Raw genomic sequence first — 22,632 nt, forward strand, 5'->3', positions numbered from 1 at the left:
TGCTTTGCTTTAGCTGTATCAACGCAACTTTCCTTCCAAATCTTAATATGTCACATCTTCTTCATTATTAAAGTTAAAGCATTTTAAAATTTTTCTTTTTTTCGTCTTTTTAGGGCCACGCCCATGGCATATAGAGGTTCCCAGGCTAGGGGTCTAATCAGAGCGGTAGCCACCAGCCTATGCCACAGCCACAGCAATGCCAGATCCAAGCCACGTCTGCAAGCTACACCACAGCTCACAGCAACACCAGGTCGTTAACCCACTGAGTGAGGCCAGGGATCGAACCCACAATCTCATGGTTCCTAGTCGGATTCCTTTCTGCTGTGCCACGACGGGAATTCTAAGCATTTTAAAATTTCTTTGTGACTTCTTTTTTGACTCAAGGATTATTTAGAAAGGTGTTGTTTAATGTCCAAATATTTGCATTTTTTCTAATTACCTTATTGTTATTGATCTCTTATTTAATTCCATGGTCATCGGAAAGCAAAACTCTGTATGATTTTGGTCTTTTTAGTTTTAATGGGATTTGTTTCATAACCCACTATAAGAATTATCCTGGTGAAAATACCATGTGCTCTTTTTAAAAAAATGTGTATTCTTCCACTGTTAAGTATTTGTTTTACAAATGTTAATCAGTTTAGGGAAACTTAAAATATTACTCATATCACCTACTTTTAATATTTTTTCTGTTTAGTAGTTGCAACAGTTGCTGAAAGAAGGATATGGATAGCTCTATGATTGTGGGATTGCCCAATTCTCACTTTAATTCTGCCAGTTTTTGTTTCATATATTTTGAAGCTCTGCTATGATGCATACATGTTTATATCCTCTTGAACAACTGACCCTTTGTCTTGAAATTTATTTTATCTGATGCATATAATTTGTTCCAGACACTATATGGCTACTGTCTTTAATCAAATTTTGGACTCTTTCAGCCATTTGTCTACATATATTTTTTCCTACCCTCTTCTTTCTTATTCTTCAAGGACTCTAGTTATACATATTATTAATATACAATTAAACATTTAGCATTTCCCTACATTTCACTGAAACTCCATTTAAAATTTTTTGTTTTTCAGATTGAATATATTTTATAGTTTCAAGTTCACTTACTCTTCTGTCATTTTCATTTGGCTATTAAATCTGTCTTGTAGTTTCCAATTTAAGGCTTTATGCTTCCTTCTTTTTTATCTTTTCTATCACTGTGCACTTAATTTCTTTTATTTCATTGACAATAGTTATAGAGCCACCTTAAACATCATGTCTGCTAGTTCCATAATGGGTCTTCTTGGAGTCTGTCTCAGTTAATATTAAGACATGGTACACAAAACTACTGTAATAGTAATATAATATTTCATTGATAGTGTAATGTAATTGATGTATACAAATATAGAGCCTAATAGTGAAAAAAGAGAATTTCAGGACAGATTATTTTAAATAGTTTTCAGAAAACTGCCTTATTCTATACGGAGAAAAATGATACTACCTAAATAAGACATAAACAACTTTTTTTTTTGTCTTTTTGCTATTTCTTTGGGCCGCTCCCGTGGCATATGGAGGTTCCCGGGCTAGGGGTCGAATCGGAGATGTAGCCACCCGCCTACGCCAGAGCCATAGCAACGCGGGATCCGAGCCGCGTCTGCAACCTACACCACAGCTCACGGCCACGCCGGATCCTTAACCCACTGAGCAAGGGCAGGGACCGAACCCGCAACCTCATGGTTCCTAATCGGATTCGTTAACCACTGCGCCACGATGGGAACTCCTTTTTTTTTTTCACTTTTGGTATTTTTCCATTACACATGCCGCCCTTTTGCCATGAAGGGGTTATTCCCTGTGCTAAAGTGAGCCCTGAATCCTGAAAGCATTCAGTGGGATTTTCTAACTTGGGTATACACATTCTATCTGTTGATTATCATCATTATTATTTTTTGTCTTTTGTCTTTTTAGGGCTGCACCTGGGGCATATGGAGGTTCCCAGGCTAGGGGTCTAATCGGAGCTGTTGCTGCCTGCCTACGCCACAGCCACAGCAACATGGGATCCGAGCCACTTCTGCAACCTACACCACAGCTCGCAGCAATGCCAGATCCTTAACCCACTGAGCAAGGCCAGGGATTGAACCTGCAACCTCATGGTTCCTAGTCGGATTTGCTTCCGCTGTGCCACGACAGGAACTCCATATATAAATTTGAAATCCTCATGGATTAACACATTGTATACAGAAAAAAAGAAGAAACAGTAGGAAAATATTTCTGAACTTCTAAGTAGGGACAGACTTCTTAAACAATGCCAGAAGAGCCACATGGCAAAAATGATAAATTATATATCAGAGTAATGATTTCTATTCAATAAAGGGCAGTATAATAAAATAAAAAATTGGAACATACAATCTTAACATTTGGAACCAACAATATATCTAGAATATACATAGACTCATCAACAACTGCAAGTTTTAAAATACATATGTAAATAAAGTTTGTGTTACTTATTTGAAACTGCTGTTTCTAACTTTCTTTTTTTATTGAAGTATAGTTGATTTACAGTATTATATTACTTTCAGGTGTACAATATAGTGATTTTAGTGATTGTACTCCGGTATTTTTAGAGATTTTTACTCCATTATAATTTATTATAAAATAACAGCTATAACTCCTCACTTGTATGATATATCCTTGTTGCTTATATAGTATATATATAGTAGTTGGTATGTCTTAATTCCATACCCCTATCTTAGTGCCCTCTCCCCTTTGGTAACCACTAGTTTTCTTCATCAGTCAATTTTTGTTGTGGCATATATATTCATTTATTTTTTATATTCCACATATAAATGATATTGCACAGTATTTATCTTTCTCCCCCTGACTTATTTCACGAAGCATGATATACTCTAAGTTCATCCATGCTGCTAATGGCAAAATAGCACTTTTTACGGTTGAGTTATATTTCATTATGTTTATGTGTGAGTGTGTGAGTGTGTGTGTGTGTGTGTGTATTTATGACATCTTCCTTATCCATCGTCTACTGATGGACACTTGGGTTGCTTCCATATTTTGGCTATCATAAACAGTGCTGCTAGGAACACTGCAGTGCACATGTATTTCTGTATTATAGTTTTCATTTTTTTCAGATATACCCAGGAGTGGGACTGTTGGATCCTATGATAATTCTATTTTTAGCTTTTTGATGAGTAATACTGTGGCTGCATTAATTTACATTCCCATCAACAGTGTACGGGGTTCTATTTTACCCACATTCTTGCCTGAATTTGTTGCTTGTAGACTTTTGATGATAGTCTTTCTGAGAGATATGAAGTGATAGCTCATTGTTGTTTTGATTTGCATTTACCCAATAATTAGTGAGGTTGAACAGTTTTTTCATGTGCCTGTTGGCCATCTGTTCTTCTTTGAAAAACATGCCTATTCAGATCTTCTACCCATTTTTTTGATTCGGTTGGGAGTTTTTTGATACTGAGTTGTATGATACACCTTTGTATATTTTGGATATTAACCCTATGTATGTCACATAATTTGCAAACTTTTTTTTTTCCTTTCCATATGTTGTCCATGCATTTTGATGTTTTCCTTTGCAGTTCAAAAGCTTTTAAGCTTCATTAGGTCCCATCTGTTTTTATTTTTGCTTTTATTTATTTTGCCTTAGGAGACAGATCCAAAAACATTTTCTATAGTTTACGAGAAAGAGTGTCCTGTGTACGTTCTCTTCTAGGAGTTTTACGGTTTCAGGTCTTACATTTAGGTCTTTAATCTGTTTTGAGTTTATTTCTGTACATGCTGTGAGGAAATGTTCCATGAGGAAATGTTCCAATCTCATTTCTTTTTTACACGAAGCTGTTTGTTTTCTCAGCACCACTCACTGAAGAAGATGTCTTTTCTCCGTTGTATATTATCGCCTAGATAAACTGACCACAGCTGCATGAGTTTATTTCTGGGCTCCCTACTCTGTCCCACTGATCTACCCGTCTGTTTTTGTACCAGTTCAATTCTATTCTGATTACTTTATCTTTGTCGCGTAGTCTGACACCAGAGAGCATAATACCTCCAGCTTTACTCTTTCTTCTCAAGACTGTTTTAGCAATTTGAGGTCGTTTGCGGTTCTATATAAATTTTAGGATTATTTGTCCTACTTCTGTGAAAAATGTCATGGGACTTTTGATAGAGATTGTATTAAACATGTAGATATTAAAAGCTACATATTTAATCTTTGGAGAGTATGGCCATCCTAACAGTATTGATTCTTCTCATCTGAGAGCATGGGACATCTTTTCTTCTCTCTGTATCATCTTTAATTTCCTTCATCAAGGCTTTATAGTTTTTACAGTGTTTTTATAAAGCTCTTTTCTGGGATGGGATTATTGTTTTTAATTTTTAAAATATGAAAAAGGTTCTTTTGTGGTGATAAAACTGAAGCATCAAGTATAGCTGCTTATTCCTACTTTGATTCATGTAGTAGATACTTTTCTACTCACTTCCCTGTCAATACTGCTTAGTCCTTGTACCCTTATTTTATTTGTTCACTCCTCCTTAATTTGAATGTTACTAAGCATGCAATCCTTCATCCTCCCTACTCTTTATAACATTTCCCCACAAACAGTATGGTATTAAGGACACCTAAGGGTATACTGCTTGTTCTCAAGAAACATGCCACCCCAAATCAAGATGTGAAATGACAAAATAAAATGCAGACATCTAAAGCAAAAAATGCACTCTCTGAAATATCCTGATCAATTACATAACTTGTGAAATACAGGCCACAGTCTTCTTTGTTCAGCAATAGTATAAAACAAAAGTTTTGTGTTCGATATAAACAGACACCAAAAATAAACTATGAGTGTCACCACTTGGAGATATGTACCTACTACCATATCATTTCTTTTATTCATGCTAAATATTCCCACGTGTCTGTCTCTCATAAAGAGCTCACAGGAGAAATTTCATACTCTTCCACTTTACGTGCTAGGCATTTAACGACCTGTTGGCCTCCTAGTTTCATCTCTACTAGCCTCTTGCATAAACCTCTACGTGAGCTATAATAAAAGGCAGACAAACAAAAGGCCATGTAGTTCCCTGAATGTGGCATCCTCTCTTGCATATAGCCTCACTTCCACTGTGTGGACTAATAATGCTCACCCATCTCCATCTAGCCATTTCATATAGGTACCTGTAGATTCAGTGTAAATTCTTTTTCAACAGACTTCATAAAGACTATTTTTAGTCATTGTGTAATAGGTTCATCTATTGTCTTACTGGTTATGCTATTTCCATTTTTTGTTGCTAATGCTAGAATGTGCATAGATTTTTTTTTCTCCTATTGAATATCTGCTAAAGATAGAAATCTCAAGATCGTTGGTAAACCCAAATTCCACATGAAGGACTTTTCAAGATAATATGCAAAATAAAAATTTCGGTTAAAAATTACCATCACAATTTAAAAACTTTTAGATCAAATCAATACAATTATAGATACACAAAGGCAAACAATGCCAACAAATTAAAATGTATGTGTTTGGAAAGCAGAACACTAAATCACAACTACATAAATATATTGATATAAGAATGGAAAGCATGCTATCCATCTATACACACAGAGATGTTCGGTTTACCAAATATATGTGATTAAAAAGTAGTTTGGGTGTAATATAAGTTTAATTTAAAAATTAACACAAAGCTCTGGGAACTATGTCTATTCACTTATGATGGAGCATGATAATGTGAGAATGTGTACATGTATGTGTAACTGGGTTACCATGCTGTACAGAGGAAAAAAAATTGTATTGGAAATAACAATTAAAAAAAATTAACACAAGTTAAAAATAAACTGATTTTATACATAGGTATGTATCCACATGATTACATATATACACACGTATGTACATTTATATGTGTATTATATGCACACACGCATATTAGTATGCAACTGCAATAACACAATAAGTATGCATAAGGATCTGCTCACCAGGACTTCCTCCATCCTGATAACTTGGGTTCCGGGGTCCTCCAGAGGGAAAATTAGGAAAAAGTAAGGATGTTTTCCAGCCTTGCCTGTCTGGCCAAAAGACAGTCCTCTCTATCCCAGAAAAACGCAGACGATATTTCACCTACAAGTAGCAATAGGAAACAAACTATGTTTAAAATGGAAAAAAAAATGAAAAGCAAATGTTAGAAATAAAGGAAACTAAGTCCAGGAGGGAAACCAGGTGACTTGAAAGATGAGACTCATCTGATGTCAAAGTGATTCTGAATGTCTGGAAGTGACAGTGAGTCCAAGCACAACAACATATGTCCAACAGCATCTACATTTGAGGTTCTCTCAAAATGCATACGGCTCATAAAAACAAGATATACATATGTCCCACAAAGCTTCTCGTTGTCACACAATGAAATACATGCAAATTAGAGCTACAGAAATATCTTTTTAAACTTTCACGCTGGAAAATTCAAAAGTTTAACAACATACTCTGCAAGTCAGTAGATAGACACTTTAATATAGTGTTTGTGGGATGGAAAATGGCACGACTATAATGGAGAATCTGGCAATGTATTACAAAACTGCTTGTGCATTTGTTTGATTCAGCAGCCCTACTTTTCAGGAACAGACCTGGAATACACACAAACAGTGTGAAAAAATGCACAAGTTTGTTGTAACATTACTTGTGGTGGAAGTAGAGTGTACTGGAACTGATCTAACTGTTCATACAGAAGGGACTGTATAAATTATGGTACCTCTACACAATACAGAGTTTTATATCTGTTCAAGGTATCATCAGAAAATAGAAAGCATACTAGGTAACTCAAAGGATAAGACAACTCTAAGGTATCAGGTACTGAGAGAAGGAAGCAGCCACTGGTCATAGGACTAAGGGAATAAAAGAGTTTGGAATTATTAAACATTATAGACTTGGATGAGAGATTCTATGGGCTGAAAAATCAAACCTCTGAGGAATGGGGCACAAGTCAGCTAGTACTCTGTCTCAGAGCTTGAAAGAAGGAATTCTGGAACGAAGACCCAGACTTCTGAAAGGGAGCTCCAGCTGCCTAGGGCTGGTTATCTCTTAGAGGCTGTGCGGAGTCTGATTTTGAAAAGTATTAGGCAAGCTGCAAACTGTATTTGGCTGCCATGGGAAGAAAGTGCCACTGCTAAAAAAAGAGGTGGTGCTCGGATGTCATTCACAGCAACCATAAGCAGATAGGAAGCCAACAGAAAAGTCTACGTTCCCTCCCCTTTCCTCAGTCTTACCTCTAGTCTGCATCTAGAGCCCTTTATAAGCAGAATCCAACATAGAGCTGGCTGAAAAAAGCAGAAATGTGCTACAGCATCAAAAAGCAGAGTACAGAGGAATGGATTTATGGTTCAAAAAGAAATAAACTTAATGACTGACCAGTGTGTTCTGTACATAAAAAAGGCAAAATGAGGTATGCATATATAATTTATACTATGCATACATATAAGTTTGAATGCATATATCTATATACATGTGCATACATTTCATATCATATACTTTATATTTATCTAACAATATATTTAATTTTTGGATATACTGCAAAGCAAGTTAGAGACTTCAGTACACATCTACCAGATAGTTCAGAATTTACTAGAATTCCATATTTATTTATACTTCTTGAGGTAACACTTACATCAATAAAATGCACAAATCTCAACTGTACATTTCCTTAACTGTACATTAGTTTTGAAAAATGCATAGCTATTGTAACCCAAACTACTGTCAAGATAACCATTACCCTCATTCCAGAAAGTTCTCTCCTGCACGTTCCCAATCGATCCTGATCAAAATCAGAGATACAATTTTTCTGATTTCACCACAGATTAATTTTGCCTGTTATAAAATTTTATATAAATGGAATCAAGTCATATGGTACCTATTTGCATAAGGTTTCTTTTATTAAACATCAGGATGCTTCTGAAATTCACAATTTTTATTTTTAGTAGTTAATTACTTTTTGTCACTGAGCGATATTCCATGGTATGAATACAACGGAACTCACTAATTCTCTCACTGATGGTTAGCTGGCCATTTCCAATTTTTTGATACTATGAGTAAAGCTGCTATTTTCTGTAAAGCACTTTTTGGTGAAAATGTTTTTCTTCTTTAAGGTAAATTTTTTTTTTTTTTTTGCCATTTCTTGGGCCTCTCCTGCGGCATATGGAGGTTCCCAGGCTAGGGGTCGAATGGGAGATGTAGCCGCCAGCCTACGCCAGAGCCACAGCAATGCGGGATCCGAGCCGTGTCTGCAACCTACACCACAGCTCACGGCAACGCCGGATCTTTAACCCACTGAGCAAGGGCAGGGACCGAACCCGCAACCTCATGGTTCCTAGTCGGATTCGTTAACCACTGCGCCACCACGGGAACTCCGGTAAATTTGTTAAAGTGCAACTGATGGACCATAGGGTAGGTGTGTGTTTAGTTTTATTTGAACAAACAAATTGGCAGACATTTTTCTAACCCAATCACCACATTTTACGTTCCCACCAACAGTACCTTCACATCCTGACCAATATTTGATACTGTCAGACTGTAATTTTAGCCTTTCTGCTGGGCAAGTAGTAACATCTCACTGCCGTTTAAATTTGTATTTTCCTGATGTCTAATGATATTGCAAACTTTTTTGCACCTTTATGGTCATTTGCATATATCCTTTGGAAAACTGTCTAAATATTTGAAATTTAGCTGCTTGGTTTTTTTTATTATTTTTGTTTTATTTTTCCTTTAAAAACAGGTATAGAATTTATCGTTAGAAACATAGTACAGCATGTGGGAGAGCACACAGAGAATTAGTCTATTTTTTTCTGAGCAGTAGGTCTCAACAACGGGCTTAAATATTCAGTTAGGCACACTACACAGATCTGGTGTCATCTGGACTTTGTTGTTCCATTTATAGAACGCAAGGGCAGTAGATTTCTCATACTTCTTAAGGGCTCTAGGATTTGTGGAATGCTAAATAGGCCCTGGCTTCAACCTAAAGTCACCATGTACATTAGCCCCTATCAAGAGTCAGCCTGTCCTTTGAAGCTTTGAAGCCAGGCACTGATTTCTCCTCTCTAGCTATGAAAGTCCTATATGGCATTTCTTTCCAATAAAGGATTTTCATCTACATGGAAAAATCTGTTAAGTGTAGCACACCCGCATTAATGATCACAGCTAGATCTTCTGGGCAACTTTCTGCAGCTTCTACATCAGTACTTGCAGCTTCATCTTGCGCTTTTATGTTATAGAGATAGTTTCTTTCCTTAAACCTCATTAACTAACCTCTGTTAGTCTCAACCTTTGCTTTTGTAGCTTCCTTACCTCTCTGAGCTTTCACAGGGTTGAAGAGATTTAGGGCTTTGCTCCAGATTAGGCTTTGGCTTAGAGGAATGTTGTGGCTGAGTTGACCTATCCAGACCATTCAAACATTCTTTTTTTTTTTTTTTTTGTCCTTTTGTCTTTTCTAGGGCTGCACCCGCAGCATATGGAGGTTCTCAGGCTAGGGGTTGAATTGGAGCTGTAGCCACCAGCCTACACCAGAGCCACAGCAATGCGGGATCCGAGCCGCGTCTGCAACCTACACCACAGCTCACGGCAACACCGGATCCTTAACCCACTGGGTGAGGCCAGGGATCAAACCCACAACCTCATGGTTCATAGTCAGATTTGGTAACCATTGAGCCACGACAGGAACTCCTCAAACATTCTTCACATCAGCAATAAGCTGATTTGTGTGTTCACTGGAGTAGCACTTCCAATTTCCTTCAAGGACTTTTCCGATGCATCCATGACTTGGTTAACTGCTTGGTGTAAGAGGCCTAGTTTTGGCTTATCTTGGCTTTCAACATGACACATTCACTAAATTAATAATTTCTAGGTTTTGATTCAAAGTGAGAAATGTGTACATCTTTCTTCACTTGAGAGAACACTATAAGGTTATTAACTGGCCTAATTCTGACATTGTTGTGTGTCAAGGAACAGGAATCCTGAGAGGGAGAGAAATGGGGTAATAGCTGGTTGATGGAGCCCAATTATTAAGTTCACCATCAGAGATGGCTCGCAAACAGGGTGGCAAAATAGAAGGACTCAAGTGCACCTCCTCTCGTGAAAACACCAAAAACCACAACTAACTGCTGAATAACCAACAACAAAACAGACCGGAGGCTACCAAAAAAGATATCCTATACCCACAGACAAAGAAGAGGCACAATTAGGAGTTCCCATCATGGCTCAGCAGAAACGAATCTGACTAACATCCATAAGGATGTGGGTCTGATCCCTTGCCTTGCTCAGCGAGTTAAGGATCCAGCATTTCCATGAGCTGTGGTGTAGGTCACACCTTATATTGCTGTGGCTGTGGAGTAGGCGTAGGCCACCAGGTATAGCACCGATTTGACCCCTCGCCTGTGTGGCCCTAAAAAGAAAAAAAAAAAGCCACAATGAGATGGAAGGAGGGGTGCTTTGGGGACATAAGCAATCCCATACCAGCTGGGCGGGGCAACCCACAGACTGGAAAATAATTATAGCACAGAGGTTCTCCCACAGAAGTGAGAGTTCTGAACCTCATGTCAGGTTCCCCAGCTTGGGGGGTCTGGCGTTGAAGGCCAGCAGGGATTGAGTGCAAGAGCTCCACAGGTCTGGGGGAAACAAAGACTCCACTCTAGTAGGGAACACACAAGATACCATGTGCGCTGGATCCCAGGGCAAGCAGGGACCACATAAGAACATGGGCTAATCCTACCTTCAATTCTTGGAGGGTCTCCTGGGAAAGCAGGGGTCAGCTGTGGCTCAATGTGGGGGCAGGACACAGGAAGTGGCGGCCCCAGGAAATAATCACTGGCATGACTACCCTGGAGGCCACCACTTTGGGAAAACCTGGCCTCACATACCAGTGTTGAGAAGCCCCAGGCCGAAAAACAAATATGTGGGGACACAGCACCACCATCAGCAGACAGCCCGTCTAAAGTCCTAACACACAGCCACCTCTAATTACATTTAGCAACACAGCCCTGACATCCAGAGGGACAAAAACCAGCTCCACCCACCGTGAACAGACAACAGTCCCTCCAATCAGGAAGGCAGCCACAAGTCCCTGATCACATTCACCCACCAAAGGGCAGAAACCAGAGTCAAGAGAGGCTAAAACCCTACAGCCTGCAGAAAGGACACCACAAACACAAAAAGCTGGATCATGTGAAAAGGCAGATAAATACGCTCCAGATGGAGGAAGAAGACAAAACCCCAGAAAAACAGCTAAGTGAACTGGAGATAAGCAGCCTACCTATAAAAGACCTTAGAGTAATGCTAGTAAGGACAATCAGACATCTGGGAAAAAGAACCTGAAGCAAAGACTGAGAAATTATGAGAAACGTTTAACAAAGAAATAGAAAATTTAAAGAACAATCAAGCAGAGGTGAACAATGGAATAACCTAAATGCAAAATATACTAGAAGGGAGTAACCATAGAGTCTCAGGGGATTAAGAACCCGACATTGTCTCTGTGAAGATGCAGGTTCAATCCCTGACCTTGCTCAGTGGGTTAAGAATTCAGTGTTGCTGTAAACGTGGCATGGTTCTCAGATGGAGCTCAGACCTGGTGTTGCTGTGGCTGATGCACAGGCCATACTGCAGCTCCAATTATACCCCTGGCCCAGGAATGTCCATATGCTGCAAGTCCAGCCTTAAAAAGGAAAAAAAGAAAGAAAAATAATATGCTATAAGAAATTAATAGAGAAATCCATGAGGCAGTGGAACAAAAAAGTGAGATGGAAGACAGACTGGTAAAAATCACTGACATGGAACAGAATAAAGAAAAAATTGAAAAGAAATGAGTCTAAGAGACCTCTGGGACAGCACTAAATGCTCCAACATTTCCATTATAGAGATGCCAGAAGAGAGAAAGAAAGGGCCAGACAGAGAGAATATCTGAAAAGATAACAGCTGAAAACTTCCCTCTCATGAGAAAGGAATCACTCCCTAAAGTCCAGGAAGCACAAGTCCCATATAGAATCAACACAAGGAGAAACAACCCAAGGCACATATTAATCAAAGTGACCAAAATTAAAGACAAAGAGAAAATATTGAAAGAAGCAAGGGAAAAAGAACAAATAGAATACAAAGGAGCCCCAATAAGGGTAGGAGCTAATTTTTCAGTAGAAACACTGCAGGCCAGAATGGAGTGGCATGATATACTTAAAGTGATAAAAGGAAAAAACCAAGAGCCAAAAATTCTCTACCCGGCAAGGCTCTGTCAGATTTGATGGAGAAATCAAAAGCTTTATAGATAAGCAAAAGCTAAGAGAATTCAGCACCATCAAACTATATTTTTAAAAAATGCTGAAGGAACTCTAAGTGGAAAAGAAACAAGAAAAGAAAGAAACAAGAAAATTACAAATGAGAAGGCTCACCAGGAAAGGCAAATACAGTAAAAATGGAGGAAATCATCCACACAAAAAATATATCAAAACCAGCAATCAGAATTCCCCTTGTGGCACAGTGGAAACGAATCTGACTAGGAACCATGAGGTTGAGGGTTCGATCCCTGGCCTTACTCAGTGGGTTAAGGATCTGGCATTGCCATGAGCTGTGGTGTAGGTCGCAGGTGTGGCTCAGATCCTGCATTGCTGTGGCTGTGGCCTAGGCCAGCAGCTATAGCTTTGATTAGACCTCTAGCCTGGGAACCTCTATATGACACGGGTGCGGCCCTAAAAAGCAACTTATAACAATCTTGTGCATGTGTGTGTGTATGTATATATATGTGTGTGTGTGTCTATATGTACACACACATTGAGAGAGAGAGGGAGACTACTATATAAAACCTCATGGTAACTGCAAACCAAAAATCTACAAAAGATACACAAAAAATAAAAAGCAATCCAAACATAACACTAAAGATACTCATCAAATTACAAGAGAAGAGAACACAAGAGGAAGAGAAGAAAAGAGACCAACAAAACAATTCAAATAACAAAACGGCAATAAGAACATAATTTAATTACCATGGAGATTACATAAAATATCTTATGGTTATAACATCTTAACTTCATCCTTCTCTGTATATTCCATATGTTAAACCCTCTGCTGATATATGAGTTGCAAATATTTTCCCCCATTCTGTGGGTTGTCATATGAGCTCCTGATAGTGTTCTTATAGTCTGCATATAGTTTTTTTTTCTTTTTTCTTTTCAGGGCCACACCTGTGGCATATGGAAGTTCCCAGGCTAGGGGTCAAATGAGAGCTGCAGCTGCCGGCCTCTGCCACAGCTATGGTAATGCCAGATCCAAGCCATGTCTGTGACCTACACCACAGCTCACGACAATGCCAGATCCTTTAATCCACTGAGCAAGGCCAGGGATTGAACCCACAACCTCATGGATACTAGGTGGGTTCCTAACCCACTGAGCCACAATGGGAACTCCCTGCACATGATTTTTAAATTTTATAAAGTCCAATATATCTAAGTTTTTTAAGGTCATGCCTAAGAATCCACTGCCACATCAAAGTCATAAAGATTTACTCATATGTTTTCTTCCAAGAGTTTTATGTTTTTAGCTTTTTGTTTAGATTATTAGTTCACTTGAGCTAAATTTTTGTGTATGGTATGAGGCATGTAGAAACCTAGTTGTCCTATCATCATTTGTGGAAGAAACTGCCTTTTCCCACTACGCAGACTACAATAGTACTATTTACAAAAATCAATTGGCCAAATATATATGACTTTATTTCCAGACCCTCAATTTATCCCAACAATCTATCCTTATTTTTATGCCAGTACCACACTGTTTTGATTACTGTAGCAGTGCTGCAGGTTTACAATCTAGAAATTGTCTTTTTTTATTTCAAGATTGTGTTTTGACTACTTAGACCTCTTGAAATTCTACATTAATTTGGAGATTTGGTTCTTCTCTTTCTCATAAAATGGCTGTTGGGGTTTCGGGCCAAGATGGCAGGCTAGGAAGACCATAGGCTTACCTCCTCTCACAGGTACACCAAAATTATATCCATTTACAGAGCAACTATTGATAAGAAAACCTAGAATCTAGCAGAAGAAAATACTCTATCACTGAAGTTAAAGAAGGAACTATAACAAGACAGGTAGGAGGAGTGGAGTTGTCTACAGTCAAGACCCATACCCACAGGTGGGTGACCCACAAATGGGAATATAATTGTAACTGCAGAAGTTCTCCCCAAGGAGCAATGGGTCTGAGTCTCACACTGGGTTCCCCAACTCAGGGGTCCTGCATTAGGAAGAACATTTGGCTTTAAACACCAGCAAGGCTAAATTTTGGGAGACCCTAAGGGCTATGGGAAATATTAGACTCCACTCTTACTTTAAAAGAGTTCATGCAAAATCTCACATGTTACAGGACCCACAGAAGAAGTAACTGAAAGGGGGCTAAGTCAAACCCACATGCTGATCTTGGAGTCTCCTGAAGAGTCAGGTGGCAAATGAAGTTTACCCTGGGGACACAGATACTTGCAGCAGCCACTTATAGGAGCTCATTCTACTATGTGGACACTGATGCTGCCAAGTGCAATTTCTGAATCCTCCCTCCAGCTGATTACTCCTGGGACCTGTCCCTGTCCACCAGCCTGATGGCACCCGTATGGGACACCTCAGCCTAAGCAAATAGCCAGGCAGGATCAAAGCCGTGCTCACCAGGAGGAATCTGTCTTAAGACATTCTGAGCCCACAGCTGCCTCAAAACACGGCCTTATCACCCAGAGGGACCAGAATCTGGTCCCACACACCAGTGCATAGGCACTAGCTCCAGGAACCCCAGGGCCTTGCAGCCAGAGACCTTGAGACCCAGCTGTGCCCAACAGCAAGCGGGTTCCAGCCTGAGGAACTCCTGAGCCCTGATCCAAACAACCTCACGACAGCAAACCTAAAATCTCTAATGGATATACATAAAAAAGAGAAAGGAATTCAAATAAAACAAATGTATGAGCCTCACCTAGTAATGAGAGGGAGCAACTGCTGTTACATCATGAAAGCAGAGTGAGGAACACTGGGGCACCTCTTGGTGCTTACCTGCCCCCTGAAAACAGTGAAGACACATCTGCAGCAACTACAACCTGCAAACTAAAGGCTCAAGGGTATGGTTCACCTGAACAGGTTAAGTGTTGCTCCTAAACAGGTTAAATGTGACTAAAATCTAGAATGCGATAGGTACATATTTCCTTATTTTGAAACCTTTTTGTTGAAATACTACAGTAGCATCTGTGCTCTCATATGAATTTTGACTTATAAGAATATGCACAAGTTATGATGGAAAGTCAGGGATGGGGGTGGAAGGTGAATGGCAATTCACAGTGGCATTCCTACAACAAAGAAAATGTGACCAAAGGCCCAGAAGCAAAAAGTAACACTGTGCCTCTGCAGACTTTCTGCCAGGTGAGGGCTGCTAAAACAAAGTATGGGGAGGAGTGGCAGAGATATCCAAGTACTAGGATACTGAAAGCCAGATATCTTGTGCAAGGGACTCCAGACATGAGCCCGAATCGACAGGAAGTCATTCAAGTCTTTTTATCACGACAGTGACGTGATCATATCCGAGGTTTAGGTGGATCCCTGTGGCATGGGAAGATGAACAAAAGAAAGTCATCTAAGCTGTGAGAAAGCTGGTAGATACTAGGTCTATGATATACTTGAACTCATCAACAGAGATGAAAAGATCTATTTTAAAAACCATCAAAACGGACCAAAGCAGCATGCTGTACATTAGATGCCCAGAACTGATTCATCTTAAATATTCTCACCACACACAAAAGATGGCAATTCTGTGAGGTGAAGATTACGTTAACTGACCTTGTTGTGGTAATCACTTCACCATATATGCACCTTTCAAATCATCACATTGTACTTCCTAAACTTACATAGTGACATATTTCAGCTCAATAAAGCTGAGAAAAAAACCAGACCAAGCTCCTGGGCACATAATTTGGGGGAATTTCTGATGTCATAAATCTAGTTCAAATATTTGGTGACACAAGCGCTGTCAATCAGCAATAAAAAAGAAAAAAAAAAACCAGCAATGAGAATAAAACTTGCAATAGCACCAAAGATACTTTGAGCCAATGCAAATCCGTATCAGCAGGTGGATAATTTTGACTTAGTTAATGGAAACTGGCACAGAAGAATAGCCGTGGAAGGATGGGACACACAGAAAGCAGATTATCCTACGAGTGGTTTTATTAATCCTGCCTTTACTGACATTATAAGCATAGTCAGGATTATAAACACAGAATTTGGTTCCATGTCTAGCTGTTATAGATTGCCCATGTATTTCCATCATCACCAGGATAAAAACACCTATAAGATCTGCTAAGAAGACACTTAGTTTAAAGCACTCTTTTTCTTTCCTTCTCATGGACTAGGCTATAATCAGATTCTTTCTCAATGCCTAGGGATGTCCTAATGTGAATCAATGTGACTAAGCCCTAAAGTTTTCTCTAGAGACTTATGAAAGGGCTTAAATTCTGTGTTTCATTAAAAAAAAAAAAAAAAGGATCTTTTCATCTTTAGCGGTCTGTTAAGGAAGATGCATCTGCTTTCAGGCTTATTTGTTTTCATTTATAAAACTAGAAGGTCCTGTGTGTGAAAAATACAGTTCCTCTCTTATCAGCATAATGCAGTAGTTAAGAACAGAAGCATTAAAGTTACTCAGATCTGGATTCAGATTCTTGCTCTACTGTATACTAGTAGTTTGCTCCTTGGAAAATTAGCTCCCTTATCTTATAAAATAGGATTAATAATATGAAATTCATTAAAATCCTAGAAATGGGAACTGCAGCTACTAGAAAATTAATTATTTAGAAAACTCTACATACAACTTTCTCACCTGAAGTGGCAGAGGATCACTGCTGTTTTTGAAGTCATAGTCAAAAACAATGGCAGCCAACACTTTCTGAGAGTCAAAGTCATGCTTAATGTGCTTCTCAAATTCAGTTTCTGAAGAAAAGCCCTGAACTGCAGAAAAGCAAAATGGTTCACTTAAATAAAAACATCTCATCATCCCTTCTAAGAGAGGAAAGATTACTGTACATGGACAGAAGCCTCCTCAAATACTATAAATTTAAAAAACACTTTCTCAAATACTGGTTATCACAACTACTTAATGGATATTTGGGGTTCAAAAAGATTTCGGTACTTTACAAAATTTTAATTAATAATAATTTTAAATACGAATAAGAATAAAGCACATATAAAGATGGGTTAGGAGTTCCCATTAGCCCTGTTCCCACGGTCTGTTCCCAAGATTCCAGTCGTGGCTCGGTGGTAACATATCCGACTAGTATCCATGAGGATGTGGGTTCAATCCCTGGCCTCGTTCAGTGTGTTAAGGATCTGGCATTGCTGTGAACTGTGGTGTAGGTTGCAGATGCCGTTCGGATCTGGAATTGCTGTGGCTGTGGCATAGGCCAACATTCGCAGCTTCGATTAGACCCTTACCCTGGGAACTTCCATGTGCCGTGGATGTGGCCTTAAAGAGCCAAATAAATAAATAAATAAAGATGAGTCATTAGTGATCAGAGACATACAAATCACAATCACGATAAGTCAGCATTGCACATCCATTGAGATGACTATAATCAAAAAGACAGACAGTAACAAGTGCTGGTGAAGATGTGGAAACACTAGAAGCTTCATTCACGGCTGATTAGAATGTAACATGGTACAACAACTTTACATAACAGTCTGGCAGTCCCTCCAAAAGTTAAAAATAGAGTTACCATATGATCTATTTATTCCACGCCTAGGTATACACCCAAATGAAAACATATGTCTATATAAAACCTGGAGATGAATGTTCACAGTAGTATTCTAGCCAAAAGGTGGAAACAACCTAAATGTCCAACAACCGATGAAGACTATAGCAACTGAGTACAGTGTATCCACAATATGGGATATTATTGGACAATAAAAAATTACTGATATGTGCAGCAACATGGGTGACCCCTGACAACGTTATGCTACGTAAAAGAAGCCAGTCACAAAAGACCAAGTATTGCATTTATGTAAAATTGATATAAAATGTTTATATATAAACTATTTCTAGTAAAGGCTTATATGTAAACCATTTATATTAAACGTTTACAAAAAAAAAAAATAAGGAAACCTGTAGAGACGAAAAGATGAGAGTTTTCCTAATCCTGATGGGGATGGGGAATTGTGAGGTCAGGACTAAAGATTACAGGACTGATTTTGGGTGACGAAAATGCTTTAAAATTGATGGTGGTACCTAAGGGTTGCACAACTCTGTGAATATACTAAAAGCCACTGAATTGCCCGCTTTCAATGGCTGAATGTATGGGATGTGTATTATATCTCAAAAACATTGTTTTTGAAAAAAACAAGATAAATCAGGAGGGGCTAACTTTAAACTGTGCTTTAAAAAAAAACAAAACCTCACTTGATGACTCAATAGCTGTACGGGTATAACAGAGGAAGGAATCATTCAAGATTGATCAGCAGAAATTACCTAATTTGAATGAGATAAAAAAGAATGAAAAAAAAAAAGTTGGGGCGTTCCCGTCGTGGCGCAGTGGTTAACGAATCCGACTAGGAACCATGAGGTTGCGGGTTCGGTCCCTGGCCTTGCTCAGTGGCTTAAGAATCCGCCGTTGCCATGAGCTGTGGTGTAGGTCAGATCTCGCATTGCTGTGGCTCTGGCGTAGGCCGGTGGCTGCAGCTCCGAATGGACCCCTAGCCTGGGAACCTCCATATGCCGCGGGAGTGGCCCAAGAAAAGACAAAAAAAAAAAAAAGAATGGAAAAAAAAGTTGAATACAACCTTAGCAACAATGGCCTCAAATACTACACATTTTGTGTTGTCAACAGTGAGACAACACAAAATGTATAGTATTTGTGTCACCATAGTCCTAGGAGGGGGAAAGAAGAATGTTTTTCATGAAACTTATAGATTTAAAAGGTTCAGTGAACCTCAAACAGAGTAAGTTAAAAAAAAAAAAAACCCACAGACACATCACAATCAAACTTTTTGACAAATAAAGATGGAAAACCTATGAAAGCAGCCAGAGAGAAATGACACACTACCTATAGGAAAACAAAGATTCAACTGACTACAGATTCTTTGCAGAAAGCAAGGAGGCCAGAACAAAGCGGCAAATATTTTTTAAATGTTGAAAGACTGTCAACCCAGAATTTTGTACCAAATGAAAATGTGGAATTTAAGAATAATGTTAAAGATGTCCTCAGATGAAGGGAAACAAAGAGAATCCACTGCTGGTAGACCTTATCTAAAAAAACTGTTAAAGGAAGATCTTCAGGAAGAAGGAAAAACAGAAGAAAACTTGAACTTTAGAAAGAAAAACTTAGAACTTTGAAAAATGAAGAGCAACAACTATGGCAAGTGTCTAGATAGTCTTAAGTTATTTAAAAATATCTGTGTGAATTTTATCATTTTCTGGTGAAATTTTCAACTCACTGGATATAATGATAAAAGAAAGATAAAATATGAAGTAGGAAATACAATGGGACCTATAAAGTGGTAAACATTCAACATGATGATAAAGTAGTAAAATTAAAGTTCTAGGTAACCTGTGAAAAATTAAGTGTATGTAGTTTCATTATAAGAGCAATTACAAATATTATACATCAGAAGTCCAGGTTATCATTTTTTTCCTTTCATGGATGATGATTTTGGTACTTTGTCTAAGAATTCTTCAACTAGCTCTAAATTACAGACTTTCTGCTATGTTCTCTCCTCAACGGTTTATCATTTTACTTTTCAGATTTTGTGATCCATTTTGACATAAATCTTTGTATAAGGTGTGAGATTTCACTGTTTTGGCTATGGATGGTCAATCACTCAGCACCATTTGTTGAAAAGATTATCCTTCCACTGAATGCTTTTGCATCAGTGTAAAAAACCTTTTTTTTTTTTTGCATATTTGTATCTATCTCTGGGTTTCTCTATTCTGCTTCTTTGCTCTGTGTGTTTATCCCTCCACCAACTCCACACTGTTTTTATAACTACAGTTACACTGTTAAGTCATAAAACTGGGACGTGTAATCCCTCCAACTTTATTCTTTTTTGCTACATCATTTTATCTCCTTCAAAAAGCCCTTAATGAGTTTTACAAAAAAACCCCTTAATTTCTAACCTTGTATGCTGATGTTTAGATTCCTCTTCACATTCTCAGTGATCTCTTTTAGCACATCAATATTAGAAGGCACATAAACCAATTTCCACTCTTCGGCATTTTTGAGAAAAGAAGGCAGAGTACTGATGGGTTGAGAAGTAAAGTTGTAAGGCCCAACAGCAGTTATGGTAACAACTGAACGGAACAGCAAAAGCATCACGGGAAACACCAATGCTGCTAGGATTTCCAACATTAAATTAAAGAACTGCCTCCTCTAGAAGAGGAACAAAAAGATGGTGTTAATTAGCTTTAGCACACACATTCAATGCAAATGGATAGTTGCTATCATATTAAGTTTCTATCAGTTTCACTCCGGAACAACCAATGTTTCCTGGACTGTCTTGTATCATTCCTTCACCTCTCCTACCAACTTTCTTACAGGTCATACTGTACTACTGATTAACCCAGTTTTATAGATTTGAAACAGCTCTTTGGAATTTCCAAAAGTGTGCACCATCTGTGTGTCCCCACCAACAACCACACACAAAATCCAAACTGCAACAAATGGGCATTTATGGACATCATCCATGGATTACAAGTACATACCTTTAAGGTAAAATTTTTCCAGAGGAGCACTGCAAATTGGTTGAATGTCAACAAATCCATTCTTCTACGAAAAGTGCATGTTCAACTCCAGGGATGGAAAGAAAGTTTTTTTTTTTAATGTTAAGTTACCTAATAATATGAACATCAAGCAAAGAACAGTATTACTTCTCTCTCCTAATTTTCTCCTTAATCAGCCTCAAAGATTGATAGCAAGAATGATTACGTATTTCAAATAAAATTAAACTGTTTCTACTTTTCTGTCCCTTATTAATTCCCTTAATATCTAATAAAGTTCTAGGATGTTTTAAAAAACAAATAAATAGATGAACCAATATCATTCCATTTCTCCAGATGGCATAAGCTAACAGGATCTGATATTCTATTTCCAGGACCCAAGAACAGATGGCTTTACAGGTGATTTCCAGCAATCATTTAAAGAAAAATTATATCAATTCTTCTCAAACTTTTTCAAAAAATAGAAGGCAACATGTCCAAATTCATTTTAGGAGGCCAGCATTACCCTAACACCAGATAAGGACACTACAAGAAAATAGAACTACAGGCCAATATCCCTGATACATAAAGACGTAAATCCCTCAAAATATTCTAACAAACCAAATTCAACAGTACATTTAAAGGGTCACACATCATGATCAAGGGAATTTATCCTTGGAATGCAAGAATGGTTCAGTATATGCAAACCAATAAATATGATACACTGCATGAACAGAATGAAAGAAAAAGCATATAATTATACATAACTAAACACAGAAAGAGCATCTGACAAAATTCAACCCCCATCCTGGAGTTCCCTTGTGGCAGAGCAGGTTAAGGATCTTGTATTGTCATTGCAGAAGCTTGGGTCACTGCTGTGGCATGGGTTCAATCCCTAGCCTGCGAACTTCCACATGCTCTGAGTGTGGCCAAAAGAATTCAATGCCCTTCCATAATTAAAAAAAAATTTAACAAATGAGGTACATAAGGAATATAATAAAGGCCATATATGAGAAGTCCACAGCTGACACCACACTCAACAGACCCAGACTGAGGGTAGGCTTAGAAAATCCCTTGCTTTGGGCTGCCGAGAGTTAAAGTAAATCAGAGGCAGATCAGACATTGCAGATATTGAAAAGGATCTCCAAATCATCTCCATCTTTGAGATTTAACTAAGGTGCCAGATAGAAACAAACAAATTTCTCTGGAAGAATTAGAAAACATTAGTTCCCACTGTGGTGCAGTGGGTTAATGATCAGGCTTGTCTTTACAGAGGTGCCAGTTCAATCCCTAGTCCAGCACAGTGGGTGAAGGATCCAGTTCCAGCTTGGATTCCATCCCTGGGGTGGGGAACTTCCATATGCCACAGGTGCAGCTATAAAAAGGAGAAAAAAGAAAGAAAGAAAGAAAACAACTTAGATCAAATTATTTCTGAAACCAAATTTCCAGATATAATTACTCTCGCATAATATAAATAATCATAGATGGGATCTGGCATCAAGTGGCAGAGGAATAGAATGTGGAGCTCACCTCCCACAAATGCTTAAAAAAACCCAAAAACAAAAACTACATGTAGAACGATTTGCAGAACATCTACCAAACACTGGCAGAGGACCTCAGGCTTCCACAAGGGGCAAGAAAACCTCTACATAATGAAGTAGAACAAAAGAAAACAGGGAGAGAGAGGAGAAAAAAAAAGGCATCAGGATGGGACCAGCACTCCTGAGAGGGAGCTGTGAAAGAGGAAAGGAATCCATACCTTGAGAGGCCACCGAACGAATGGGAAGGTCATCTGGGATGAAGAAGGAGCCTCAAAGCCTCAGAGAAAAATGCAGGAGCCAATCTGAGGAGAGCAAAGCAGAGAGAGCATGGCACAGAAGACTGGCACTGTCTGGGACACCACAGCCTAAGAAACTCAGGC

General features: G+C 38.5%; 1 protein-coding gene across 1 annotated transcript in view; it reads right to left on the reverse strand.

The window, feature by feature from the left end:
* Positions 1-20,842, reverse strand: part of LOC125128403 (phospholipid-transporting ATPase ABCA3-like) — a 165,099-nt gene extending 144,257 nt beyond the window's left edge. The window contains exons 1-4 of the mRNA XM_047782758.1: positions 20,718-20,842; positions 20,133-20,385; positions 16,848-16,975; positions 5,972-6,113 (exon numbers count right to left, since the gene is read on the reverse strand). Of these exons, the coding sequence (XP_047638714.1) occupies positions 5,972-6,113; positions 16,848-16,975; positions 20,133-20,385; positions 20,718-20,777 (583 nt within the window). The 5' untranslated portion in view covers positions 20,778-20,842. The remainder of the gene's footprint in view (positions 1-5,971; positions 6,114-16,847; positions 16,976-20,132; positions 20,386-20,717) is intronic.
* Between the last annotated feature and the right edge of the window lie 1,790 nt (positions 20,843-22,632).

The sequence above is a fragment of the Phacochoerus africanus genome, chromosome 5 (genome assembly GCF_016906955.1).
Source record: "Phacochoerus africanus isolate WHEZ1 chromosome 5, ROS_Pafr_v1, whole genome shotgun sequence".
In the NCBI taxonomy this organism is placed as follows: domain Eukaryota; kingdom Metazoa; phylum Chordata; class Mammalia; order Artiodactyla; family Suidae; genus Phacochoerus; species Phacochoerus africanus.